Genomic DNA, 26195 nt, shown 5'->3' on the forward strand with positions numbered 1-26195 from the left:
GCATTTGACAGATAGTCTCATGGCATTCATAGCTACTAAACCTGAAGAAAGGAATAAAAAAAAAATAGGATCAACCCCACATGTTCATTCAATAGATTTTCAAGCATTTAAAGAGGACAGAAATGTCATCGGTATTTCACATTGTCTTATAAAAACCGACAACTAATTAGACAACCCCAAATTAAAAAAAATGCACACTTACATCAAATCTGTTATATACATTATATCTACAGTTGGAGGTCATTTCAGCAGTAAATATCTGTCAAATGCTAAAAACCAAACAAACCCTCAACCCTGCCACTTCCATGGAATGCTGTGAACCAAGGGAATCTATTTTCTACAATGCTAGCGCGCAAGAGAGAGAGTTAACATACTGTAGCTTTAGTCAACGTTACACCTTACAAAAATATCTGAACATTTCACAAAGACATGTGATACAGTATATAGCACTAGGCCGTTGGCAGGAGAGTTCGACAGCTATCAAAGATGGAGCTGATTTAAAGGAATGCCGTCAATTTACTGAGTGAAACCCTGTCATGCATTCACAATATCAGGTAGAAAAGATGTGAACCGTGACAGATTCATTGAGTGCAGTGGTGGGTATGTTTAGATTACCAATCAATATTCCAATTTCAAGACTGTTTGACAGGATTTTGAAAACGTAATGGTTGCCAATTAGCAAAATGCAGAACCTGAGATATTAAACCCTCAACAGTAGACATTAATTTGCACCTATGCAATAATAGCAACACCACTACTAATAATAATACACTGTACATAGACATACATTAACAGGACCACTTCACTGTAAAATTTGCAAATACTGTATGTGCACTTGAAAATTATATTATCTGACCAAGACAAAAAATATATATACACTCACGTGATAAAGCATCACAAAACATGCGTATATATTTTTTGCACTGATTCGCATAAATTACAAATAATATGTAAATAATGATAAAGTATTCATTACAATTCATTGCACAATGAATTGTAATGAATACTTTATAATTATTTACATATTATTTGTAATTTATGCGAATCAATGCAAAAAATATATACGCATGTTTTGTGATGCTTTATCACGTGTGTGTATATATATTTTTTGTCTTGGTCAGATAATATAATTTTCAAGTGTAATACATTACATAACATTTTTATTTTATTTGGGTTTGTTAAAAAAACAAAAAAAACAATGTAAGAATGACCTTTTCTTTCTTGCAAATATTGAATTGGGTATAAAGATCTCCATTATCAAACTACAGAGGGGCAAGACTACTGGGAAATATACAGTACCAGTCCTACGGTATGGGTATTTATGCACATAGTTCTGTACACCATTTTAAGAATTAGCAATCCACCGCAATCCATAATTTGAGTATGACTGCAAATATAAAAACTTTAACAAAGAAGTCAAATAATTTTGTCTGTGCCATATAGAGGCAGTCCTTTGTTTCTCGATAGCAAAACATTTCCTGTCGCGTAAAAAAGACAAAACAATGACGAAGGGAAAAAAAATTAAAATACTCTTAACACCACCTAACCCTAAAATCAGTCAATCAGTTGACATAATACATCCAGTAGATTAGATTAAAGAGGGAGAAAACGGAGGGGAAGATAATCCGCGACCACCTGTCGATGGCGTTTACGTCCGTCAGGTCAGGGATTTTGATTTTGAGCTGCGACGAGCGCCGCCGCAATTTGTGCCTCTTGAGCTGGGCGTGCCTGTCGAGGCTGTGGCGAGGACCCGAGGACCGGCTCGCCTTCCTGCACTGGACGCCGGTACCTGTGCTGGTGTTGTCAAATCCCATGACGGAGGAGTTCCTGCTGTCCGCCAGGCTGGTGGTGACCTCATTTCCTGCCACCTCGTTATGGATCTCCAGGGTGGTCAGCAGGATATTACCGTGGGACTCCGCCTGGAGACGGAAGTAGAACATTGATGTATTATCTGGAGCTACGACAACATGATGGTCCTGCTCTGGACGGGTTCAAGGGTGAGATGAGAACCAGAACTATGTCCACGATAAGCCCATTTAGACAAATGACATACATTGGAGAATCAATATATGAGACTATGCAGGAATGAGAACAAGGCACTTTGAATGAATGTTCGAATGGACAACACAGCACAATATATTTTTTTGTAGCGACACTATGGAACATACACATTAGCGGGCTTGCAGACTTGCATTGGACGTGCAAACGTCAAACCAGAAGTTGAACAAAGGACAATGACAACTTGGGTAACAAGCGACACGTACAGACTCATTAAATTCTCATGCGGACATGAAACATGTAATGTCAGTCAATGGTGACAGACAAGTCAGACAGATCGTGAAGAAATACGTGTCCGCTGGTCAAGACTCACCGACTGTGAGACACGGAGCGTTTTTGCTCTATTAGGCTGCTTAGTCAGCTTAAGAGATGACGTTTTACCTCCTTCCTGAGGAGACTAACCACAAGAAACACAACACCATATTTATAGAGTTTCTGATCTGCCGTCATAAGAGTGTGCGGACCGCAAAGATAACGCCCGACAACTTGGAAGAACTTTGAAGAAGTTAGAGCATCTCGACAGAGATCTTCATGAAGACTTACCCGATTGGTGTCATATTTGGCCGCCCTCTCATTGTTGGCCCTCTCGGCTTTCTCTGCCAGCTTCTTCTGCATTTGTGGTCCTCGGCCGAAGAAGATGTAGTTGACGAAGGCGTACTCCAGCAGGGCCAGGAAGACCATGACGAAGCAGCCCATCAGGTACATGTCGATGGCCTTGACGTAGGGGATCTTGGGGAGCGTCTCTCTCAGATGGGTGTTGATGGTGGTCATGGTGAGCACAGTGGTGATCCCTGGATTACAACAGACAGATTAAGGCAGGGTTCCCCAACTGGCCCCACAAGTTCTGAGAATATTTCTAATTTTCATTGTTGGACATAAAGACTGTAAAAAAAGCCAGGAAATCAGCTCCAAGTGATTTTAATTATGTATGGGAACTAAAACAATTATTTAAAAGCTTGCTTACGTTTGAATATGATCACGTCTCTCCATTAAACGTGGGCACGTTTAATGGAGAGACACGTGATCATATTCAAATGTAAGCAAGCTTTTAAATAATTATGTTTTGGTCAAACATTATGTCTGTTTGGGATTCTTGTGGTCAATTTTCAGTCTACTAATTATTTGTAATTACGTTCTGGCCAAACCACCTCCCAGGACAGAGCAGAAAATTATTTGATCGAATTTTGGATTGCGTCGTTGTAGCTTGGTGCTCCAGTCTGTTTGTGCTTTGGCCAATTAACTCCTCCTCCGAAACACGCATGGTGTGACAATGGTAGAAGAGTTGGCTACAGTATATAACGAATGGGACTTGGCTAGTCTTGTTGTGCTCTGAGCCAAAATAACTTCCCCTGGTAGAAATTCAAAAATGTGTCCTCTACTTGCCCCTCGGACACCACCGACCCCAAACAACTCATTGAATAATTGTGTACATTCAGCCTCCAGCTGTGAGTGACATTTTAACAGTGGAAGAAGTTGAATTGAATGTCTCATGTTAAATATACTATACGTTATGTCCTAAAGAAAGGTCTCTTTATGGAGACAATGCTTTCTTTGCACATGCTTAATCTGTTGTCCATGCAGAAATGTATTTTCCTTTACAAGAAATATAAACCATGTGCACCAGTAGCTAGTACTGTCATAAAGCAACACTGGAAGTAGTTAGAGTATAGGATCAATCTGGCCCTTTCCTTGATTTATTGGTACATTAAAGGGGACAGTTTTAAGTATTACCGGTTTGCTGTGTCAGTGTGTGTGTGTGTGTGTTTTTCTCGCTCTGAGGAACAGCAGCGTTCTCCCCCTTTTGCTTTTATTCATTGCAGCGATCTCTGGGGTTTTGCTGAACGGCAGCCATCTTCTTTATCGGTGTTCCCTCTGTGGTTCTATTACTCTCTGTCCTTCACTGCACCCACCGACCTGACAATTTAATCACAGGGCCATGTGCCCGTGGGCCTCCCTCCTTTTTCATCAGGAGACCGGACTCTCTGGGGATAAATATATTTTTATGGAGCTTCTCTCACTCTCACTGCCTCTCTCTCTCTCTCTCTCTCTCTCTCTCTAGCCACTTTCAAAGGAAAAATGTCAGATGTGTAGGTATTATGCATTTAAATAGTACCTCCCAAAAGTGAGAAAGTGGTAAGTACTCCACATCTGCTAACATACTGGTCTGCTACTGAACAATAAACTAGATGTATAATAATTGCTCCCACAGTTGATTTCTTCAAACCAAGCTGCTTACCTATTGCAGATTCAGTCTTCCCAGCCTGGTGCAGGTCTACAATTTTGTTTCTTGTGTCCTTTGACAGCTCTTTGGTCTTGGCCATAGTGGAGTTTGGAGTGTGACTGTTTGAGGTTGTGGACAGGTGTCTTTTATACTGATAACAATTTCAAACAGGTGCCATTAATACAAGTACCGAGTGGAGGGCAGAGGAGCCTCTTAAAGAAGAAGTTACAGGTCTGTGAGAGCCAGAAATCTTGCTTGTTTGTAGGTGAACAAATACTTATTTTCCACCATAATTTGCAAATAAATTCATAAAAAATCCTACAATGTGATTTTCTGGATTTTTTTTCAGGCCTCTCTCATCTTTTTAAGTGGGAGAACTTGCACAATTGGTGGCTGACTAAATACTTTTTTGCCCCACTGTATATACAGTATATTTCATTCATTTAAAAGTTTTAAAAAATGGATCCACCAATCCCAGACTGCCCCTTTAATGTCTCTCTAATTGTATGTTTCAGACAGCCTCCCTACTCTATTTCTGCTGCATAATCATTATGAAGACGCCACTAAAGCATTGTGCAAATGACTTCAGATCCTGTAGCACTCTGCTTGCTAACGGCATTATCGATACCTTATTCCTATCGTCTGTTCTCTGAAATTGGGTGCGAGGTTATCAAGAAATGAGATTTGGTCCACACTCAAGTGTCAGAAGATACCCTAGTCTAAAATTGAGGACGTATGATCACATCAGCCTTAGCAACTCTAGAGGACATTTAACAGCACTGGTGCTTAAAACATTCGGAGTGTTACATTGCTGAACACTGCACGTACAGTTCCAGGTTATTGTACCCTGCTTTACTCGCACCATGCATCCTGTATATCACAGAACGCATGGAGTTGGTGAGCTACACTGACTGCGCTGTAGGTCCTGCGTGGCTCAGTTGGTAGAGCATGGTCAGAGTTGTGGGTTCAATTCCCACGTGGGACCCAGTATGAAAAAAAAGGATTGCTCTGGATAAGAGAGTCTGCTAAAATGTACGTACTGTAACTCAATGGGGAGTTTTATTTCTTTTTGCTCAGAGTTATTGAGTAAAGGTACACCACGAGAGAGTGAAGAAAATGTGCTGGAACAAGATTAGGGCCAAGTGGGTCGTCTGGATTTGGAATTCACTGTAACACTGCTCCCTAATCAATTTTACCTTCAAACAATTCAATTGTTTCCCCACTGCATTGATATCTTGATTGCTGCTCTTACCGGGATGCAGCCTCCACAAAGCACCCTTCTGGGTGGCCACGGAAATCCCATAACGATCCATCACTGAGGGAGTTAATGTTTTTCTCTGGTGGACTCCTTATTAGCAAGCCACCGGATATTGCAGGCCTTTGCAAAGACCTCCCAATTCTCTGCTTTATGTTCATGAGAGAGTGCAGGGGAATCTGTCCACTCAGCAATACAGAGTAGACCATCAAAATAAAATTAGAATATAATTATCTCACGGACTAGACCGTGTGTGTGACCCTACAAAAGTGTTCCAAAAGGGTTCTTCGCCTGTCCCCTTCGGAGAACCCTTTTTGGTTCCGGGCAGAACCCTTTCGGGTTCCATGTAGAAGCACCTGTGGAAAGGGTTCTACATGGAACGCAAAATGGTTCTACCTGGAACCAAAAATGGTTATTCAAAGGATTCTCCTATGGGGACACAGCCGAATAACCCTTTTGAGTTCTAGATAGCACCTTTTTTTCTAAGAGTGTATAATTAGTGGGATGTTGTGATCAGTCACACATGATAGGGAAACGGGATTCAGAGGCCTGTTAATATTGTACAATGTGTAACATATGGGGCTGTACACCAACCTAATGCCACTCTTGCAGCCGAGGCATCGTAATTGATCCAGAAGGAGACCCAGGACAAGATGGTGATCAGGATGGATGGCATGTAGGTCTGCAGGATAAAGTAGCCGATGTTCCTCTTTAGCTTGAAGCTCAAAGACAGTCGTGGGTAGGCACCTATGAAAACGAGATGTTGAGCGGTTGAATAGAATGAACGACTTCTTGGTTCGAGGAGCATACTGGAACACCTCGTGTTTTTGTTTTTGTTTCTATGGCAATGGCAGCATGGGTTGAATTTATCACTATGGAAACAAGCATCCTTGAACCATACTTCACAACAATTTGACAAACGGTGGCTGAATGCGAGGCAAATAATAAAATATTTCAATACTAACTGTGATGATAGAAAATGTTGCACTTTCAATCGACATATATTATTTATTTTTAACTATTTCATAATTTATGCATGTATAAAAGTCTTGGAGCTTGATATGTTAGGCATTTGGTAATGTACATATTTCTTCTCTGACCTGACTTATGAAAAACACACTTTATCACATATCTGTCATCGTAAATGTCCATTTGAGTTGCACATTCCTCTCTGTATAGCATTACACCAGTGATGCATGACTCTGGTCCTCAAGGGTCGTAGCGTCTGCTGGTTTTCGTCCATGCCTTGCCTTGTTAATCAGAGACAAATTAACATCTGGGTATCCAAGTGTGTGGACTCCTCAGCCAATCAATGACACTTATTGATCCATTAAGCGCCAAGGGCAAAACGAGTACCAGAAGGAATGCAGAACTCAAGGGTGTCAGTTGTACACCTCTAAGCGATAGGAACAAGTCCTTTCACTGCTACTAAGAAAAGTTTACCTAAAAAATGTCCTCCAATACTACACATTACCGTGGCTATTTATTTAAGCACGGGGTTTGAGTCACGCTAACATGGATCATACCACTCCCACTGATTTGCACACAAACATTCAAAAAAATAATAATCTAACTCTCGAATCACAAACTATCTGGATCCACGGATTGCTGTCCGTGTACTGTATACGTGAGATGTGGTACATTCGTCAAGGGAGGGAACTGTCCCTTTAAGAAAGGTAACATTATGCAAGAGATAGTGGGAGGCGAAAGTAGGTGTTGAAAGAAGATTGGTGATACAGAGGATGTAGGTGTGCAACTAAGCGTTCACACTAGCTGTGTCTCTGGACGTACGTCAGCGAGTGGGAGAGTACACCATATGTTATGAGGAGGAGGAAGAGGGGGATGAGAAGGAGGAGAGGAAGGAATAGGAGGATGGCGATGATGGTGATACGGTAGCCATGACAACACCCTTGACGACCACGACCGCGAAAACTCTCGTAATGCAAGGGTGCGATGTCCGACAACGTTCTGACAACGTTCACCAGTTCAACACAGATCCCCTTTATGCACTACTAAAGTGAGGGGGGGGGGGGGGGGGGGGGGGGGGGAGGGGGAGAGCATGGGAAAACAACCAATCTGAAACAACCAATCGGAGTTGACCTTTGTATTTCATTTATTTACATTGTACTTTCTCTATGCACACTCACAGGGCCCTGCACACTCACGCACACAGACACTCCAACACACAAACACTCAATTCATAATTTGCTCACACACACATAATATTATGCACATACATTTATACTGACTACACACCCGCACAACGACTCACATACAATCATCATATACGCTGCTACTACTCTGTTTATTATATATGCCTAGTCACCTTACCCCTACACATATCTACCTCTACCGCTACAGTATCACTGCACATTGTAAATATGGTACTGGAACTGACTAACCCTGTATATAGTATGCTTACTTACTTTCTTGTGTACCTCTTATTTCTGTTTCCTGTGTGTTTTTGTTCTACATCATGTTATTTTTAGCACTATATTGTTGATTGATTACTGCATTGTTGGGTTCAAGAAAAAGGCATTTCACTGTACTCGTGTACATGACATTAAAACTTCAAATCCTTATGGCAATGTTTCCTTGTGAGCTTGGAGGGGAATAATTGATGCTCTGGGCCTTATTTTCCACATGAATTTCTGATGCCCTGTTTCCCAGGCTGCTTCTCTGTGGCTTCCCTCTTTTAAAGAGCTGAAGAAAACAGCTGGGTAATTGCCATCCTACCATCATTCACTGCTCCTGTGTGAGTCTCTGTGAGTGAAGCCAGCAACAGTAGCACATGGAAGAAAGTTGGTCTTTAGCCAGGCTCGGGGAGGGAAACAGGCCTTTGAAGTATGATGCAGGGGTCCTCAGAGGAGCCAGGGAGAGAGTAGAGAGGGGGCCCTCCAGGGAGAAGGGAGACAGGGGGTCACACCAAGGACCCAGGGAGAGGGAAGAGGGGGGGCCCACACTGAGGAGCCAGGGAGAAGGGAGACAGGGGGCCACAGAGGAGCCAGGGAGAGAGGAAAGAGTATAGAGGGGCCACACTGGACGCTCAAATGTAATGGCTGCCGTCGGGTTCTCAAATAAAGGTAGACGAGGAATTCTCCCATACAAGCAAGTGCATATACATACAAACTCTCACACCCTGACATACATGAACATGCAAGCACCCACGCACCAAACGATGTCAATGATACCAATAACATTTCTTCCGAACTGGAAGATACAGCCACTAGAAAACTGAAGTAGCAGTGAAGAGTTTCATAGTAGAGCACTGGTTGGGTAAAAAGCTAGCTGTAAAATAACATGGTCGGGCTGTATATTTTCTGAGAAAGTGTTTTTTACCTGTGGAAAAGACAACATTTCTGGACACCAGCTTGTAGTCCACTATGGAGAACTGTGGCAGCTCAATGCGTGTCACCCCCGTCACCGCATTGTCTCCTCCCTTCCAGTAGAACTCAATGTCATCTGTCGTGTATCCATCTGAACCACAGAAAGAAAGACAGGGTTAGAATGAACCTCCTGGAGTGGGATACCATGTGAAGAAACTAAGTCACAGATCATTAAAACTCCACTCTCTCAATTTAACCAATAAAAAGCCCCAGGGCAATTAAAAACATGATTTTTCTGTGTTCTGTATACAAGTATACAAAACATTAAGAACACCTGCTCTTTCTATGACATAGACTGACCAGGTGAATCCAGGTGAAAGCTGTGATCCCTTGTTGATCTCATTGACGCAACTCTAACACTTGTTAAATCCATTTCAATCAGTGTAGATGAAGGGGAGGAGACAGGTTAAAGAAGGATTTTTAAGCCTTGAGGGTGAATTCAGAGGGTGAATGAGCAAGACAAAAAATGTAAGTGCCTTTGAACGGGGTATGCTAGTAGGTGGCAGGCACACCTGTTTGTGTCAAGAGCTACAATGCTGCTGGGTTGTTCACGCTCAACAGTTTCCCGTGTGTATCAAGAATGCTCCGCCACCCGAAGGACATCCAGCCAACTTGACACAACGGTGGGAAGCATTGGCAGCACATGGAGGAAACGTGCTGCCAATGTAGTTAAAACACAGGCCAGCATACCTGTGGAACGCTTTCGATGCCTTGTAGAGTCCTTGCAACTCAATATTAGGAAGGTGTTCCTAATGTTTGGTGTACTCAGTGTATATTTCCACACTCAGAGGTTGCAATAGTACTGTGAAATTGTGAAAATGATGATAATGCCCTTTTAGAGTAAGAGCTATGAAAAGACCACCTGACATTTCAGCGTGTTTTGGTGGGATGGAGTTTTGGCCTTCCTGGTGACATAACCATGTGGTAAATTAGTATAATAGACGAATAAGAAAGAGAGTTCCAAACATCTCTGCCAATAACAGCTAGTTTTCCGTTTTCCCCTCCCCATTCCGACCACTCCCAAAGAGTCCATTTTTGTTTCTCGTTTAACATTTGAACTGAAAATAAGATGCTTATTAAGGTGCTTAATTGTTACCCAGAAGTGATTTGATATTGAGATAAAAACGGCGCATTGGACATTTAACATCCAGTCTCACCATAATCTCCATTGTGGTTGTATATCTTTTACTAAAATATTATTTATACTGAAATAGTAAAATGGTATACACATCATTTTGTTTTATATACTGAAATATTGAAATACTGAAATCTAATAGAGAAATAGTCATTTCAGAGGTTGATGGTATTGAGGTCACTCACAGCTCTCGATCTCCAGAGTGCAGTTCTGCTCGTCCAGAGGGTACCTCCTCAGGTCCATCATACAGGCTGCCGTCGTTGTGATCCTGAGGTCAACACACACACACAAGGGGGAAAGAGGATCACGTTAACTTAAGCTTTACCGGAGCCCACACACACGTTCTCCATCCATACTGTCTGCTGTGGATCCACCTAATCTTCTCACCTGTGCATGAAACCATATTATTACAGTATGATGTTATTCACCCATCACGTTATGATCTCCTGAACAACCACAGTCAACTCCACAGAGAGAAAGGATATCTCTCTGGTCCCACTTGTAAGCAAGAAGAGCTTAAACTGAATACATACCAGTATAGACTATAATTGTATTAGAGAAACTATATATGTGCATTGATCTTCACTCATAGTGTTTCAGTTGGTATCAGGTTCAGCCAGGTAGACCAGATATGACGAAATAAGCCTTCAGAACCAGAACTCATCATTACAGTACACTCACGTCTCGGTTACTTTACTGGACAGGTAATGTAACATCTGAACATTCCACATAGTAATGTCTGGAAATCCTACTCTGGGATTCCATTCCATACATTATCACTTACAGTTGGACCGTGGGTTTCAGGGTGAGTGATTGATTGAGTTGGGATAATGACAAGTGGACTGTGGTCCTGTATGGCTCAGTTGGTAGAGCAGGGTGTTGCAGTGCCGGGATAATGGGTTTGTTCCCAGGGCCACCCATACGTAAAATATACGCACTCGTGACTGTAAGTTGCTTTGTATGAAAGTGTCTGCTAAACGGTATAGCTATGAACCCTAGGGGTTTTGTCCTTTTGGTCAGATCGTGAGGTTGAATATTTTCGGTACAACAACGATTGATCTTCCCCAAGTACCCTTGGCTTGAAGAAGTCAGAATCTAATCATGTTTGCACAAGTTGCTGAATTCCTGGACTCCGTTAGTGAAGCTGTGACCACTAGACAGTTTAAGCTCCACAATCTAAAACACATACGTTATATATGTCTTTATGGATAAGAATGCCAGGTCACATAGCTATACTGTCATCTCAGAAATGCATTACATCCAGACGAGTGTGTTCGTCAGAAGCTATTAGACAAGATGGATGATTCCACCTACACACGTGCAAGCGTGCGCACGCACACGCACACACACACACACACACACTCTTTAGAGGGGGTACATGAAACAGATTTACAGGATGTTAAAAGAACAGAATCAATGCATTGTATTGAATCCAACTACGTATAATTCAAAACAAGTCCAGTGTGAGTGAATCATATGCAAAAATCATTGAATTTCCATGCTGGATGGCTCAATTTGGAAGAAAACCATGCATCATACATATTTATTATCCTGATGAACAATTCAGGACTTGTCAAACAACAAAGACCAATGGCTATGAATATTGAAACAGGCAATCATAACAAAGCAACAGCTGAGCCTGCATCATCATCTATACATTATCTTTTTCTTATGTTGTTTTCTTCTGATCTTACCATATGTTTTAAAAATACACATTTCAACAAAGCTTGACAATGTACACGCTACTGCACCAATATGTCGAAATTGAGCCTATAGGAAGGGATTATATTTACTAGCCAAAAACATAGCAGCTGGTGGCCTAGAGGTGGACCAGTGGTCTAAGCCACTGCCTCCGGAACACAAAGATCACTGCAGCATGGTTGAGAATCTGGTCCACTGTTATTTTTGGGCTCTCTCCTCTATTATTCCTCTCCGTCTATGCTATCCAATAAACAGACAAAAAGAGAGGAGTGGGAATGTCCCACTTCTTTAAAAACACATTTTAAAAAACTAGCAGCTCATACATACCATACAGCATTTATTACTATAAAATAATAAAATATTGTGATATCCCTTCAAATGAATCAGTCGTGGATGCATTCATCTAGAACCCATTGGTTCCACTGCTTTGGAACCCACCTCAGGCCGTAGAGCACTGTTCCATCCGGGTGGAGGCGGATCATGCGGTTCTTGACCGTCACACCGTGGACGAAGGACTTCTTGTCATTCAGGAAGTAGGTGTCAGGGACCCAGAGTGAATCTGCTACCCGGTTATCCAGGGTGAGGTTCAGTGGGATCCCTAAGTACGCCAGCCTCTTGTCCCTCCAGTACTGCTGGAAGTACATGGTTAAAGTGTAGTCCTGGAAGGAGATTAACACATGGTGATGTTAGTATACTGTAGTATATACACTTCCTTATTTTTTATTGACATACAGTGCATGTGTGTGTGTTTCTTGAGTCTGCACCCCATAGTCCTGAGAATGATTGTGGATAAGCCTATTTTGGGAGGAGAGATGTGGAGTTTACAGTCACAAGCTGTCTGAATGGTGAGGGGAAAGGTTGCAACGTGATGGCACACAGTGTGCTACTCTGACACATCCTCCTGCCAACCAAACTGATTTTCCAAATTTCCCCTCAGACCCACTCAACCCACTCCACTTCTCCTCAATACCGACCCTCTGTGTCAAAATGGCCGCCGCAGTAGAAGGCTTCCCACCAGGTAGCAGGAGGAACAGTGTGGCATGGCTGTGTGATTCAGCCACAGTCCTAATGGCGATTACACAACAGCCATACTGTAGGCAGGGCCAGGCTGTACCAGGAGTCTGTCCAAGTGGCTCCGCCACACACTCCAAAATACCCGACAGCAATGTGTTTCTCTCTCTACGCCAGCAGCACTGTTATGAGTGGAGCCAACCACATGGTCTCTGACTAAAGCCAATTACATTGTGTAGTATTGGGTCCAATATTTCAGTGCAGCCTACTCAGTCTTTGCAGCTTGCTATGGAGGAGAGCCAGAGGCAGGACATCATGCCAATTGAATGTGAGGGGGCACGTACTCCCTCCATTTGATCAGTTTTTAGGATAAAGAGATACAAAATGTACACTAAATGTATGACTCCGTACACCTCCAACCAACTGTTCAATGATGTCCCCGGAGATTATTTCAGGTATTTCAAGATGGGAGTGTTCCAGGGGTGAGAAGTGTGAACCAGTCAGGGATGTAGTTTTAGATAAGTCTTTACATGAAAGAGCATGAATGATTTAAATAACCACTCTAGACGGGTCCTGCGTTCAAAGCCGCAGCTGCCTTGGAATTCTTAGAAATCTTGCACGGGGACAATCACAGAGCATTTCAAATAAAGGAGTAGTTGCTCCCCTTGTGAAGTCTGACTCTGAATCAGACAGTTTATCACACTGATGCTGTCATGCTACAGTGGCCATTGTGGTGATCTCCTCGAAGGAGGAATCAACCTGGTATCAACCTGGAAGGACTGAGGGGAAGGCTCTTTGCATGTTTAATGCGCACTGTTTAGCTCTGTGCGTGTGTGTGTGTGTGTATGCTTGTGTATAGCCTTTGATTTATTTTCATTCAATAACGCACCCTGTAAGGAATGGTCAGTCATGGTCATCCATATTACTGCAATTTTACTGCTACTACATTCTCCAAGAGAGCGTTTTTTTTTGTCCTTCTGTAATTCATTTAGTGACCTAATGTTACTGATGACACTGGGCGGCGTCCCAAATGGCACCCTTACACAGTGGACCCTGGGCAAAAGTAGTGCACTGCATAGGGAATAGGGTGCCATTTGGGACACAGGCTTTGAGGGAGTTGAACCTGCTCTTGTTTGGTGGGGTCATTTAAATCAACCTACAGTGTGTGATGATCCCCTGTGTGATGATCAACCTACCGTGTGTGATGATCCCCTGTGTGATGATCAACCTACCGTGTGTGATGATCCCCTGTGTGATGATCAACCTACCGTGTGTGATGATCCCCTGTGTGATGATCAACCTACCGTGTGTGATGATCCCCTGTGTGATGCTCAACCTACCGTGTGTGATGATCCCCTGTGTGATGCTCAACCTACCGTGTGTGATGATCCCCTGTGTGATGATCAACCTACCGTGTGTGATGATCCCCTGTGTGATGATCAACCTACCGTGTGTGATGATCCCCTGTACACTGACCGACGCAGTAGCCTACTATTCATTTGTCATTGCATCTGCTCCCTGTCTCCAACAGATGCTCCTCATTATCAAACAACTAGCTTATCATGATCATGCTTTCACACAAAACCACTCTTTATGAACCGGGCCCTATCCCACCAACAACATCCGTAATACTTTGATCTCACCCCTTGCAGTAAATGCGTGTATGTTTAGCGCATTTACAAAATGGTCTCCTTGTGACATCACGCATTCGTAGAAAGATGAAGTTATGCGTAGACCCCAAGGCCATTAGCCAATACAATTCAAACTGACATTGTGAGTAGCTATGTACGGCTTATTTGCATGCGGTGCCCACATGCCATCATGCACTGTAGGCACAAACACAACCTCTATAAGGTGCTTAGCTATATATTAACAAACAGATTGATGTAAATCAGGTAGCCTAGTGGTTAGAGTGTTGAGCCAGTAACCAAAAGGTTGCTTGATCGAATCCCCGAGCTGACAAGGTCTGTTGTTCTGCCCCTGAACAAGGCAGTTAACCCACTGTTCCTAGTCTGTCATTGTAAGATTTTGTTCTTAATTGACTTGCCTAGTTAAATAAAATGTTAAAACAGGAGATATTCATAGTGCAGTTACAATAGTCAGCTAACATCTTAGTAACCATCAATAACAAGATACTAAGCCAAACAGCGATAAAATACACTAACAGTGACCCTCAAATTGCAAACAGTCATAAAAGCAAATCAATCTCGCTAATTCGGTTATACATTATTGTCAATCCAAAATCAGTAAAGAATCATTTGACGCAGTCGGTAATTTTCAAAGCAATTGCACAGGCTTCCCCAAGAGATTTCTTCTTTGGAAGCCCATTTTTCACTGCGGGTAATCACCCTCTCTCCCCACTTCTGTGGTGAACCTCAACAGCATATTAAAAATAGCATGCATGGTCTCTGATCTACTCTAAGGGCCTTTAGTGGTAGGAGCTGATTACCCCAGAAATGATCTTATATACACTATGAGAGGGGAGACCCAGAGCCGTATATAGAGATGTAATGGATAATAATGGCTTCTAAACACACAGAGCTTTGGCTGCGATAACAATGAATCTCTCTGTACGTGCATTAGTGGGGTTTGATAGATGAATTAAAACTGTGATAAAAGGATTCATACAGGATTTTACAAGTGATTCCCCAGGGGCAGGAATCGACCAAGAATTACACAGAAGACTGAAGGGATAAATAGCTGCCTGTGTACACCGACACAAATAACATGCTATGATGCTGGGCCAAAGCATTGCACCGGAAATGTGGGCACACATCTTCAGCTTTGCCATGCACAAAAGGAGGCACTCGCGCACGCACATGCACACGCACACACACACACACACGCTCACACTCGCTATATAGACTTTGTAGCGGGATCATGCTACTGCAGAGAGCTGGTTTCTTGGATCGATAGAATCATGTCCGATAGCAATCAAAAATGATAAAGTGGGGGTCAGCGTTTAAGCATAACCCCATTCCACCTCTTATAACTCTCCTACAGCACTCTGGGAATTACGGCCGTAACTTCAGGAGACCAATTGCCTCACAACCCCTAGTAGACCTGCCAATATTCATAGGGGTTATGGTGATAATGGTGCCCTTCTACATCTGGTTGCACATAGTTCCTGAAGGAAAGTTAAAATGAACCTTTATGTAAATTCCACGGTCAGTATGGTCTATGGGCTGTAGATGGGGCAGGATTTCTTCAGATAGACACAGAGAAAAGCTAACATTAATGACAGGAACAGTTAGAGAGAGAAAAAATATCCACTCCATATGACAGATTTTCTGCACCCACACACCCACTCTGCAGAGGGACTGATGGCTGGTTACTCGGGCTATCTCATATCGAATTCAAATCGATATCCATTTCTGCAGTCCCTTATGGGTTCATATCTTCTCCATACAACAACAATTTGACTGAAGCTACCCTACAACATTTCTTCTCTTTTTACTCCAGTTGCTTGAGATTCAACTAACCTGAAATGGACAGTCATTTAAGTAAAAATCTATTGTTCAATAAACTGGGGAAATATAACAAAGGAAGTGCACAGTGTCCATTCAGATGGGTCATCAATTTTCTTTGGTCAATACTGTTTTTCAAGTTCTACCATCACCTGGGTGCAGTCAATACACAGTCATACAGTATGTGTTAGTAATTACCCTAGTTCCCATGGTAACTGATGGCTACGGCTATGACAGTCTCTCCCCTGCCTCCTCCATGCAGTGTTAAGAGTAGAGAGAAAACATCCCTTTGGAAGACAAACTGCAAATGTAGCCATCACTGAGGTTCTCACAGAGAGAGAGAGAGAACAGCTTATTAACCCAAGATCACTGACTATACACAAAGCAGTATTTACCTACACTATGTAGGACCAGCCAGTGTTTTAGAGCTAATTCTGCCATTTCAAAGATATAGAGTCCCCACGGGACTACATATTATCTTCAAAAGATTCTTCTATCAAAGGGAAAGAGGAGCATCTCATTTACACATTTCCTACAGGCTACTTCCATTGTCGCGGCGCAAAAGAGCCTCCTGTTCCAACGTAAACAACTGTCCCTGGTTTCAGGAAGATCAAAGCATATTAATGGTTTACTTGGTCGGGTTACAGTGCTTACTAGAATGATCGCAATCACTACAAGACCAGGGTCCGTATGTGTCAAGTGTCACAAAAGGAGGAGTGCTGATCCAGGTTTAGGTCCTCCATGTCAACGTAACCTCAATTTATTATGATCTAAAGGGCAAAACAGATCCTCGATCAGCATCCTGAGACGCGTGAACATCCTCCAGGATGAATATTACATAATGCAAAACTTGTTGTCTTAATTGAACATCACCCAGAACATTCATTATGTAATCAGTGAATTAATTAGTTCATCTCTTTCTTCTATTTTGGCTCTCTGTATATTCAATTTTGCGCCTTGTTCTTGAGAATGTCATGTGTATGAAAAATTGCCAAATTTTTCACACTGCTGTCTGTTTTTTTGATTTTTGATTTTTGATTTCACCTTTATTTAACCAGGTAGGCTAGTTGAGAACAAGTTCTCATTTACAACTGCGACCTGGCCAAGATAAAGCAAAGCAATTCGACACATACAACAACACAGAGTTACACATGGAATAAACAAAACATAGTCAACAATACAGTAGAACAAAACAAAACGTCTATATACAGTGAGTGCAAATGAGGTAAGATAAGGGAGTTAAGGCAATAAATAGGCCATGGTGGCGAAGTAATTACAATATAGCAATTAAACACTGGAATGGTAGATGTGCAAGTAAAGATACTGGGGAGCAAAGGAGCAAGATAAATAAATAAATACTGTATGGGGATGAGGTAGGTAGATAGATGGGCTGTTTACAGATGGGCTATGTACAGGTGCAGTGATCTGCTCTGACACCTGGTGCTTACAGCTAGTGAGGGAGATATCAGTCTCCAGCTTCAGAGATTTTTGCAGTTCGTTCCAGTCATTGGCAGCAGAGAACTGAAAGGAAAGACGACCAAAGGAGGAATTGGCTTTGGGGGTGACCAGAGAGATATACCTGCTGGAGCGCGTGCTACGAGTGGGTGCTGCTATGGTGACCAGTGAGCTGAGATAAGGCGGGGCTTTACCTAGAGACTTGTAGACGACCTGTAGCCAGTGAGTTTGGCGAAGCGTATGAAGCGTGGGCCAACCAACGAGAGCGTACAGGTCGCAATGGTGGGTAGTGTATGGGGCTTTGGTGACAAAACGGATGGCACTGTGATAGACTGCATCCAGTTTGTTGAGTAGAGTATTGGAGGCTATTTTATAGATGACATCACCGAAGTCGAGGATCGGTAGGATGGTCAGTTTTACGAGGGTATGTTTGGCAGCATGAGTGAAGGATGCTTTGTTGAGATATAGGAAGCCAATTCTAGATTTAATTTTGGACAGGCCCTCCGATTTGACACACTGAACTCTATCAGAGAAGTAGTTGGTAAACCAGGCGAGGCAATCATTTGAGAAACCAAGGCTGTTGAATCTGCCAATAAGAATGTGATGATTGACAGAGTCGAAAGCCTTGGCCAGGTCGATGAATACGGCTGCACAGTAATGTCTCTTATCGATGGCGGTTATGATGTCGTTTAGGACCTTGAGAGTGGCTGAGGTGCACCCATGACTAGCTCTGAAACCAGATTGCATAGCGGAGAAGGTACGGTGGGATTCGAAATGGTCAGTAATCTGTTTGTTAACTTGGCTTTCGAAGACCTTAGAAAGACAGGGTAGGATAGATATAGGTCTGTAGCAGTTTGTGTCTAGAGTGTCACCCCATTTGAAGAGGGGGATGACCGCGGCAGCTTTCAAATCTTTGGGAATCTCAGACGATACAAAAGAGAGGTTGAACAGGCTAGTAATAAGGGTTGCAACAATTTCGGCAGATAATTTTAGAAAGAGAGGGTCCAGATTGTCTAGCCCGGCTGATTTGTAGGGGTCCAGATTTTGCAGCTCTTTCAGAACATCAGCTATCTAGATTTGGGTAAAGGAGAAATGGTGGGGGCTTTGGAGGGTACCGGGCAGTTGACCGAGGTAGGGGTAGCCAGGTGGAAAGCATGGCCAGCCGTAGAGAAATGCTTATTGAAATTCTCAATTATCGTGGATTTATCAGTGGTGACAGTGTTTCCTAGCCTCAGAGCAGTGGGTAGCTGGGAGGAGGTGCTCTTATTCTCCATGGACTTTACAGTGTCCCAGAACTATTTTGAGTTAGTACTACAGGATGCAAATTTCTGTTTGAAAAAGCTAGCCTTAGCTTTCCTAACTGCCTGTGTATATTTGTTCCTTGCTTCCCTGAAAAGTTGCATATCACGGGGGCTATTCGATGCTCATGCAAAACGCCACAGGATGTTTTTGTGCTGGTCAAGGGCAGACAGGTCTGGAGTGAACCAAGGACTATATCTATTCCTAGTTTTTAAAAAAATAATGGGGCATGCTTATTTAAGATGGTGAGGAAGGCACTTTTAAAGAATAGCCAGGCATCATCTACTGACAGGATGAGGTCAATGTCATTCCCAGGATACCCAGCCAGGTCAATTAGAAAGGCCTGCTCGCAGAAGTGTTGGAGCGTTTGAGTGATGAGTGGAGGCCGTTTGACCGCTGACCCATTTCGAATGCAGGCAATGAGGCATTGGTCGCTGAGATCTTGATTGAAAACAGCAGAGGTGTATTTGGAGGGTGAGTTAGTTAGGATGACATCTATGAGGGTGCCCGTGTTTACGGATTTGGAGTTGTACCTGGTAGGTTCATTGATAATTTGTATGAGTTTAAGGGCATCAAGCTTGGATTGTAGGATGGCCAAGGTGTTGAGCATGTCCCAGTTTAGGTCACCTAGTAGCACGAGCTCAGAAGATAGGGGGAGCAATCTGGATTAACCTGGATTAACCTCTACATCACCAGAAGAACAGAGGAGAAGTAAGATAAGGGTACGGCTAAATGCTATACGAACTGGCCGTTTAGCACATTCGGAACAGAGAGTAAAAGGTGCAGGTTTCTGTGCACGATAGCATGGATTAAAGGTATAGTGTACAGACAAAGGTACGGTAGGATGTGAGTACATTGGAGGTAAACCTAGGCATTGAGTAATGATGATAGAGATATAGTCTCTAGAGACGTTTAAACCAGGTGATATCATCGCATATGTAGGAGGTGGAACAACATGGTTGGTTAAGGCATATTGAGCAGGGCTAGAGGCTCTACAGTGAAATAAGACAGCAATCACTAAACAGGACAGTAATGGACGAGGCATATTTATATTCGAGAGAGGCATGCATAGCCAGGTGAACATATGAGTCCAGTGAGTGGTTGGGCTGACTGGGAACACGGCGATTCAGACAGTTAGCAGGCCGATGCTAACACGCTAACAGTTAGTAGGCCGGGGCTAAACAAGCTAGCAGTTAGCAGACCGGGGCAGGCAAGCAAGCAGTTAGCAGGGGCTAGCAGTTAGTAGACCGGGGCTATCAAGTTAGCCTTTGGCGGACGTCGCGATGGGGGTAAGTCTGTTTTTGCCTCTTCGTTGGGTGACGCTGATAGACCAGTCGTGGAATTAGTAGGGTTCCAAGTAGCTCTAGGTAGCTAGCAGGTTAGCAGAATGGGCCTTCAGCAGCGTCGCGCCTGAGGGGCCTGTTGGAATCCATTGATTATTGATTGCCATTACCATTAGTATGTATCTATTTATTCTGCTACTGGTCACTATTACACTGTTAAATTGTCAGAGCAAAAACCAAGCCATGAGGTCGTAGGAATTGTCCGTAGAGCTCAGAGACAGGATTGTCTCAAGGTACAGATCTGGGTAAGGGTCCCCCAAAATTTCTGCAGCATTGAAGGTTCCCAAGAACACAGTGGCCTCAACCAAGATGGCGTAGCAGCAAGACGTGTTTGTTTTTGTCCCGTGTAAATATTCAGCTTTTAAAAATGTTCTGTATACATTTCAATCTCTTTTTCCATTTTCAAATTAAGTATACCTTCCTGCAACCCGCCTCACCCAACGTGGTACGGATCTGCTATTTTTTTAGACCTTATAACTGGTACCTGCATCAGAAGCTATCCTTCAGAAGCTAGCCATCTAATTAGCTACTAGCTATTTAGTCATTGTTAGTCACTGCTAGCAGTCTTTACCTTTAGCACAGACACCAGCCGCTTTAGCCTGGATAGCCCAGATAATATCTGCCAGTTTGCACGGCGTGATATCAGCCCTGAACATATCTAACTGCTTTTTTCCCCCACTACATCACTGGATTCCTGCCGCATGCTCTGGACCATTACACCGGATCATCGCAGCTAGCTAGCTGCTACCGAGTGGCTATTGTTGCTAACGCCTTTGTCCAGATGAAAGCACCAATTAGCCTCGAGCTACGCCCATTCCCCCGGCTAGCAAACAAAATACACCAACTACAATCCCTCTCTTGCCAATTGGCCTGGACCCTTTGTCGACACCAAGCCCCGCCGATCCATCACGACTGATCTGCTGACGTATTTCGGCCGATGTGCTCTCAACCAGCCTCTGCGTCGTTGATGTCGGTGAGGACCCAGCTACTAGCCCCAGCCCGCTAACTCTCTGAGCGCCGTGTCTCCTGCTCGCCTAGCGTAGTGACGACTGCCGAGCAGCTCCCTGTTTCGTCCATTGCTGCTTATTGGACTCTATGATCACTTGGCCACACAGCTGACTCTACTGGACTGTTCATTAACACGGTACTTCATTTTGTTTATCTGTCGGCCCCAGCCTCAAACTCAGGCCCTGTGTGTAGCTAACTGACCACCCATTCATCTCCATTTACCCGTTGTTGTTGTTGTTGTCTTAGCTGTTTATCCGTTGTTGTCTTAGCCCTCCCAATCAACACCAGTGATTGCTTTATGCCTCCCTCTAATGTCAATATGCCTTGTATACTGTTGTTAAGGGTAGCTCTCATTGTTTTGTTTTACTGCGAAGCCCCTAGTCCCGCTTACATGCCTCAGTTGCCCCAGCCCCCCACACATGCGGAGACCGCACCTAGCTTAACTGGCGCTTCCAGAGATGCAGCCTCTCTCATTGTCACTCAATGCCTAGGTTTACCTACACTGTACTCGCACCCTACCATGCCCTTGTCTGTGCATTATGCTCTGAATCTATCTTACCATGCCCAGCGTTCTGCTCCTTTTACTCTCTGTTCCGAAAGCACTAGACAACCAGTTCTTATAGCCTTTAGCCGTACCCTTATCCTACTCCTCCTCTGTTCCTCTGGTGATGTAGAGGTTAATCCAGGCCCTGTGTGTCCCCAGGCGCTCTCATTTGTTGACTTCTGTAACCGGAAAAGCCTTGGGTTCATGCATGTTAACATCAGAAGCCTCCTACCTATGTTTGCATTATTCACTGCTTTAGCACACTCCGCCAACCCTGATGTCGTAGCTGTGTCTGAATCCTGGTTTAGGAAGGCTACCAAAAATTCTGAGATTTCCATCCCCATTTACAACATTTTCCATCAAGATAGAACTGCTAAAGGGGGCAGAGTTGCAATCTACTGTAGAGATAGCCTGCAGAGTTCTGTCCTACTATCCAGGTCTATTCCCAAACAGCTCGAGCTACTACTTTTAAAAATCCATCTCTCCAGAAATAGGTCTCTCACTGTTGCCGCTGGTTATAGACCCCCTCAGCTCCCAGCTGTGCCCTGGACACCATATGTGAATTGATTGCCCCCATCTATCATCAGAGTTCGTAATGTTAGGTGACCTAAACTGGGATATGCTTAACCATCCTACAATCTAAGCTAGATGCCCTCAATCTCACACAAATTATCAAGGAACCTAACAGGTACAACCCGGTACAAAAATCCGTAAACATTGTACCAGGTACAAAAATCCGTAAACATGGGCACCCTCATAGATATCATCCTGACCAACTTGCCCTCTAAATACACCTCCGCTGTTTTCAAGCAGGATCTCATCAATCACTGCCTCATTGCCTGCGTCCTTTATGGGTCAGCGGTCAACGACCGCCCCTCATCACTGTCAAACGCTCCCTAAAAAACACTTCTGCGAGCAGGCCTTTCTGATCGACCTGGCCCAGGTATCTTGGAAGGATATTGACCTCATCCCATCAGTAGAGGATGCCTGGTTGTTCTTCAAAAGTGCCTTTCTCACCATCTTAAATAAGCATGCTCTTTCACCCAACTAAGAACAGATATAGCCCTTGGTTCACTCCAGACTTGACTGCCCTTGACCAGCACAAAAAACATCCTGTGGCGCACTTCACTAGCTTCGAATAGTCCCCGCGATATGTAACTTTTCAGAAGTCAAGAAAAAATGTACACAGTCAGTTAGGAAAGCAAAGGCTAGCTTTTTCAAACAGAAATTTGCATCCTGCAGCACTAATTCCAAAACGTTTTGTGACACTGTAAAGTCCATGGAGAATAAGAGCACCTCCTCTCAGCTGCCCACTGAGCTGAGGCTAGGAAACACTGTCACCACCGATAAATCCACAATAATTGAGAATTTCAATAAGCATTTCTCTACGGCTGGCCACACTTTCCACCTGTCTACCCCAACCCCGGCCAACAGCTCTGCATCCCTCCGCAGCAACTGGATTGATGGCAGCATTCACGCAAAACTGAAAGCGCAAACCACTGCTTTTAAACAGGGCAAGGCGACCGGAAACATGACAAGTAGTGTAGCTATTCCCTCCACAAGGCAATCAAACAAGCTAAGCGTCAGTATAGAGACAAAGTAGAGTCGCAATTCTTTGGCTCAGACATGAGAGGTATGTGGCAGGGTCTACAGTCAATCACGGACTATAAAAAGAAAACCAGACAAACTAAACAACTTCTTTGCTCACTTTGAGGACAATACAGTGTCACGGACACGGCCCACTACCAAAACCTGTGAGCTCTCCTTCACTGCAGCCAACGTGAGTAAAACATTTAAACATGTTAACCCACGCAAGGCTGCCGGCCCAGACAGCATCCCTAGCCACGTCCTCAGAGCATGCGCAGACCAGCTGGCTGGTGTGTTTACGGACATATTCAATCAATCCTTATCCCAGTCTGCTGTTCCCACATGCTTCAAGAGGGCCACCATTATTCCTGTTCCCAAGGAAGCTAAGGCAACTGAGCTAAATGACTATTGCCCCGTAGCACTCACTTCCATCATCATGAAGTACTTTGATAGACTAGTCAAGGACCGTATCACATCCACCCTACCTGACACCCTAGACCTACTCCAATTTGCTTACCGCCCCAATAGGTCCACAGACGACGCAATCACACTGCACACTGCCCTAACCCATCTGGACAAGAGGAATACCTATGTAAGACTACAGCTCATCATTTAACACCATAGTACCCTCCAAACTCGTCATTAAGCTCGAGACCCTGGGTCTCGACCCCGCCCTGTGCAACTGGGTCCTGGACTTCCTGACGGGCCGCCCCCAGGTGGTGAGGGTAGGAAACAACATCCCCACCCCGCTGATCCTCAACACTGGGGCCCCACAACGGTGTGTTCTCAGCTCTCTCCTGTACTCCCTGTTCACTCATGACTGCGTGGCCATGCATGCCTCCAACTCAATCATCAAGTTTGCAGACGACACTACAGTGGTAGGCTTGATTACCAAAAATGACGAGACAGTCTACAGGGAGGAGGTGAGGGCCCTCGGAGTGTGGTGTCAGGAAAATAACCTCACACTCAATATCAACAAAACAAAGGAGATGATCGTGGACTTCAGGAAACAGCAGAGGGAGCAGCCCTCTATCCACATCAACGGGACAGTAGTGGAGAAGGTGGAACATGTTAAGTTCCTCGGCGTACACATCTCGGACAAACTGAATTGGTCCACCCACACAGACAGCATGGGGAACTCGGACTGTATCACCTGGTACGGCAACTGCTCTGCCCACAACTGCAAGGCTCTCCAGAGGGTAGTGAGGTCTGCACAACGCATCACGAGGGGACACCTACACCACCCGATGTCACAGGAAGGCCAAAAAGATCCTCAAGGACAACAACCACCCAAGCCACTGCATGTTCACCCCGCTATCATCCAGTAGGCGAGGTCAGTACAGGTGCATCAAAGCTGGGACTGAGAGACTGAAAAACAGCTTCTATCTCAAGACCATCAGACTGTTAAACAGCCATCACTAACATTGAGTGGCTGCTGCCAACATACTGACTCAAATCTCTAGCCACATTAATAATTAAAAATTGGATGTAATGAATGTATCTCAAGCCACTTTAAACAATGCCACTTTATATAATGTTTGCATACCCTACATTACTCATCCCATATGTATATACTGTACTCTATACCATCTACTGCATCTTGCCTATGCCGTTCGGCTATCGCTCATCCATATATTTTTATGTACATATTCTTATTCATTCCTTTACACTTCTGTATTTAAGGTAGTTCTTGTGAAATTGTTAGATTACTTGTTAGATATTACTGCATGGTCGGAACGAGAAGCACAAGCATTTCGCTACACTCGCATTAACATCTGCTAACCATGTGTATGTGACAAATAACATTTCATTTGATTTAATTTGATTTCTCTAATGACTGCCTCGACTGGTTCACTAACTACTTCTCAGATAGAGTTCAGTGTGTCAAATCGGAGGGCCTGGTGTCTGGAACTCTGGCTGTCTATGGGGGTGCCACAGGGTTCAGTTCTCGAGATGACTCTTTTCTCTATATACAGTAGGGCAAAAAAGTATTTAGTCAGCCACCAATTGTGCAAGTTCTACCACTTAAAAAGATGAGAGAGGCCTTTCATCATAGGTACACTTCAACTATGACAGACAAAATGAGAGAAAAAAATCCAGAAAATCTAATTGTAGGATTTTTAATGAATTTATTTGCAAATGATGGTGGAAAATAAGTATTTGGTCAATAACTAAAGTTTATCTCAATACTTTGTTATATACCCTTTGTTGGCAATGACAGAGGTCAAACGTTTTCTGTAAGTCTTCACAATGTTTTCACACACTGCTGCTGGTATTTTGGCCCATTCCTCCATGCAGATCTCCTCTAGAGCAGTGATGTTTTGGGGCTGCTGCTGGGCAACACGGACTTTCAACTCCCTCCAAAGATTTTCTATGGGGTTGAGATCTGGTGACTGGCTAGGCCACTCCAGGACCTTGAAATGCTTCTTACGAAGCCACTCCTTCGTTGCCCGGGCGGTGTGTTTGGGATCATTGTCATGCTGAAAGACCCAGCCACGTTTCATCTTCAATGCCCTTACTGATGGAAGGAGGTTTTCACTCAAAATCTCACGATACATGGCCCCATTCATTCTTTCCTTTACACGGATCAGTCGTCCTGGTCCCTTTGCAGAAAAACAGCCCCAAAGCATGATGTTTCCACCCCCATGCTTCACAGTAGGTATGGTGTTCTTTGGATGCGACTCAGCATTCTTTGTCCTCCAAACACAACGAGTTGAGTTTTTAC

At 43.8% G+C, this 26195-nt stretch overlaps 1 protein-coding gene across 4 annotated transcripts in view; it reads right to left on the reverse strand.

Moving 5' to 3' along the window:
• Nucleotides 1–1094: 1094 nt before the first annotated feature.
• LOC110527446 (gamma-aminobutyric acid receptor subunit beta-3) overlaps nt 1095–26195 on the reverse strand; it is a 29955-nt gene continuing 4854 nt past the window's right edge. For 2 of the 4 annotated variants that reach the window (XM_021608717.2, XM_021608719.2), the window contains exons 4-10: nt 12195–12415; nt 10241–10323; nt 8874–9011; nt 6129–6281; nt 2602–2849; nt 2372–2455; nt 1096–1919 (exon numbers count right to left, since the gene is read on the reverse strand). In XM_021608717.2, coding sequence (XP_021464392.2) covers nt 1563–1919; nt 2372–2455; nt 2602–2849; nt 6129–6281; nt 8874–9011; nt 10241–10323; nt 12195–12415 — 1284 coding nt within the window. In that variant the 3' untranslated portion in view covers nt 1096–1562. Of the gene's footprint in view, nt 1977–2371; nt 2456–2475; nt 2850–6128; nt 6282–8873; nt 9012–10240; nt 10324–12194; nt 12416–26195 lie in introns of all 4 variants that reach the window. The other 2 variants (XM_036982864.1, XM_021608720.2) reach the window with 2 other exon arrangements.

This window comes from Oncorhynchus mykiss, chromosome 7 (assembly GCF_013265735.2).
Source record: "Oncorhynchus mykiss isolate Arlee chromosome 7, USDA_OmykA_1.1, whole genome shotgun sequence".
In the NCBI taxonomy this organism is placed as follows: domain Eukaryota; kingdom Metazoa; phylum Chordata; class Actinopteri; order Salmoniformes; family Salmonidae; genus Oncorhynchus; species Oncorhynchus mykiss.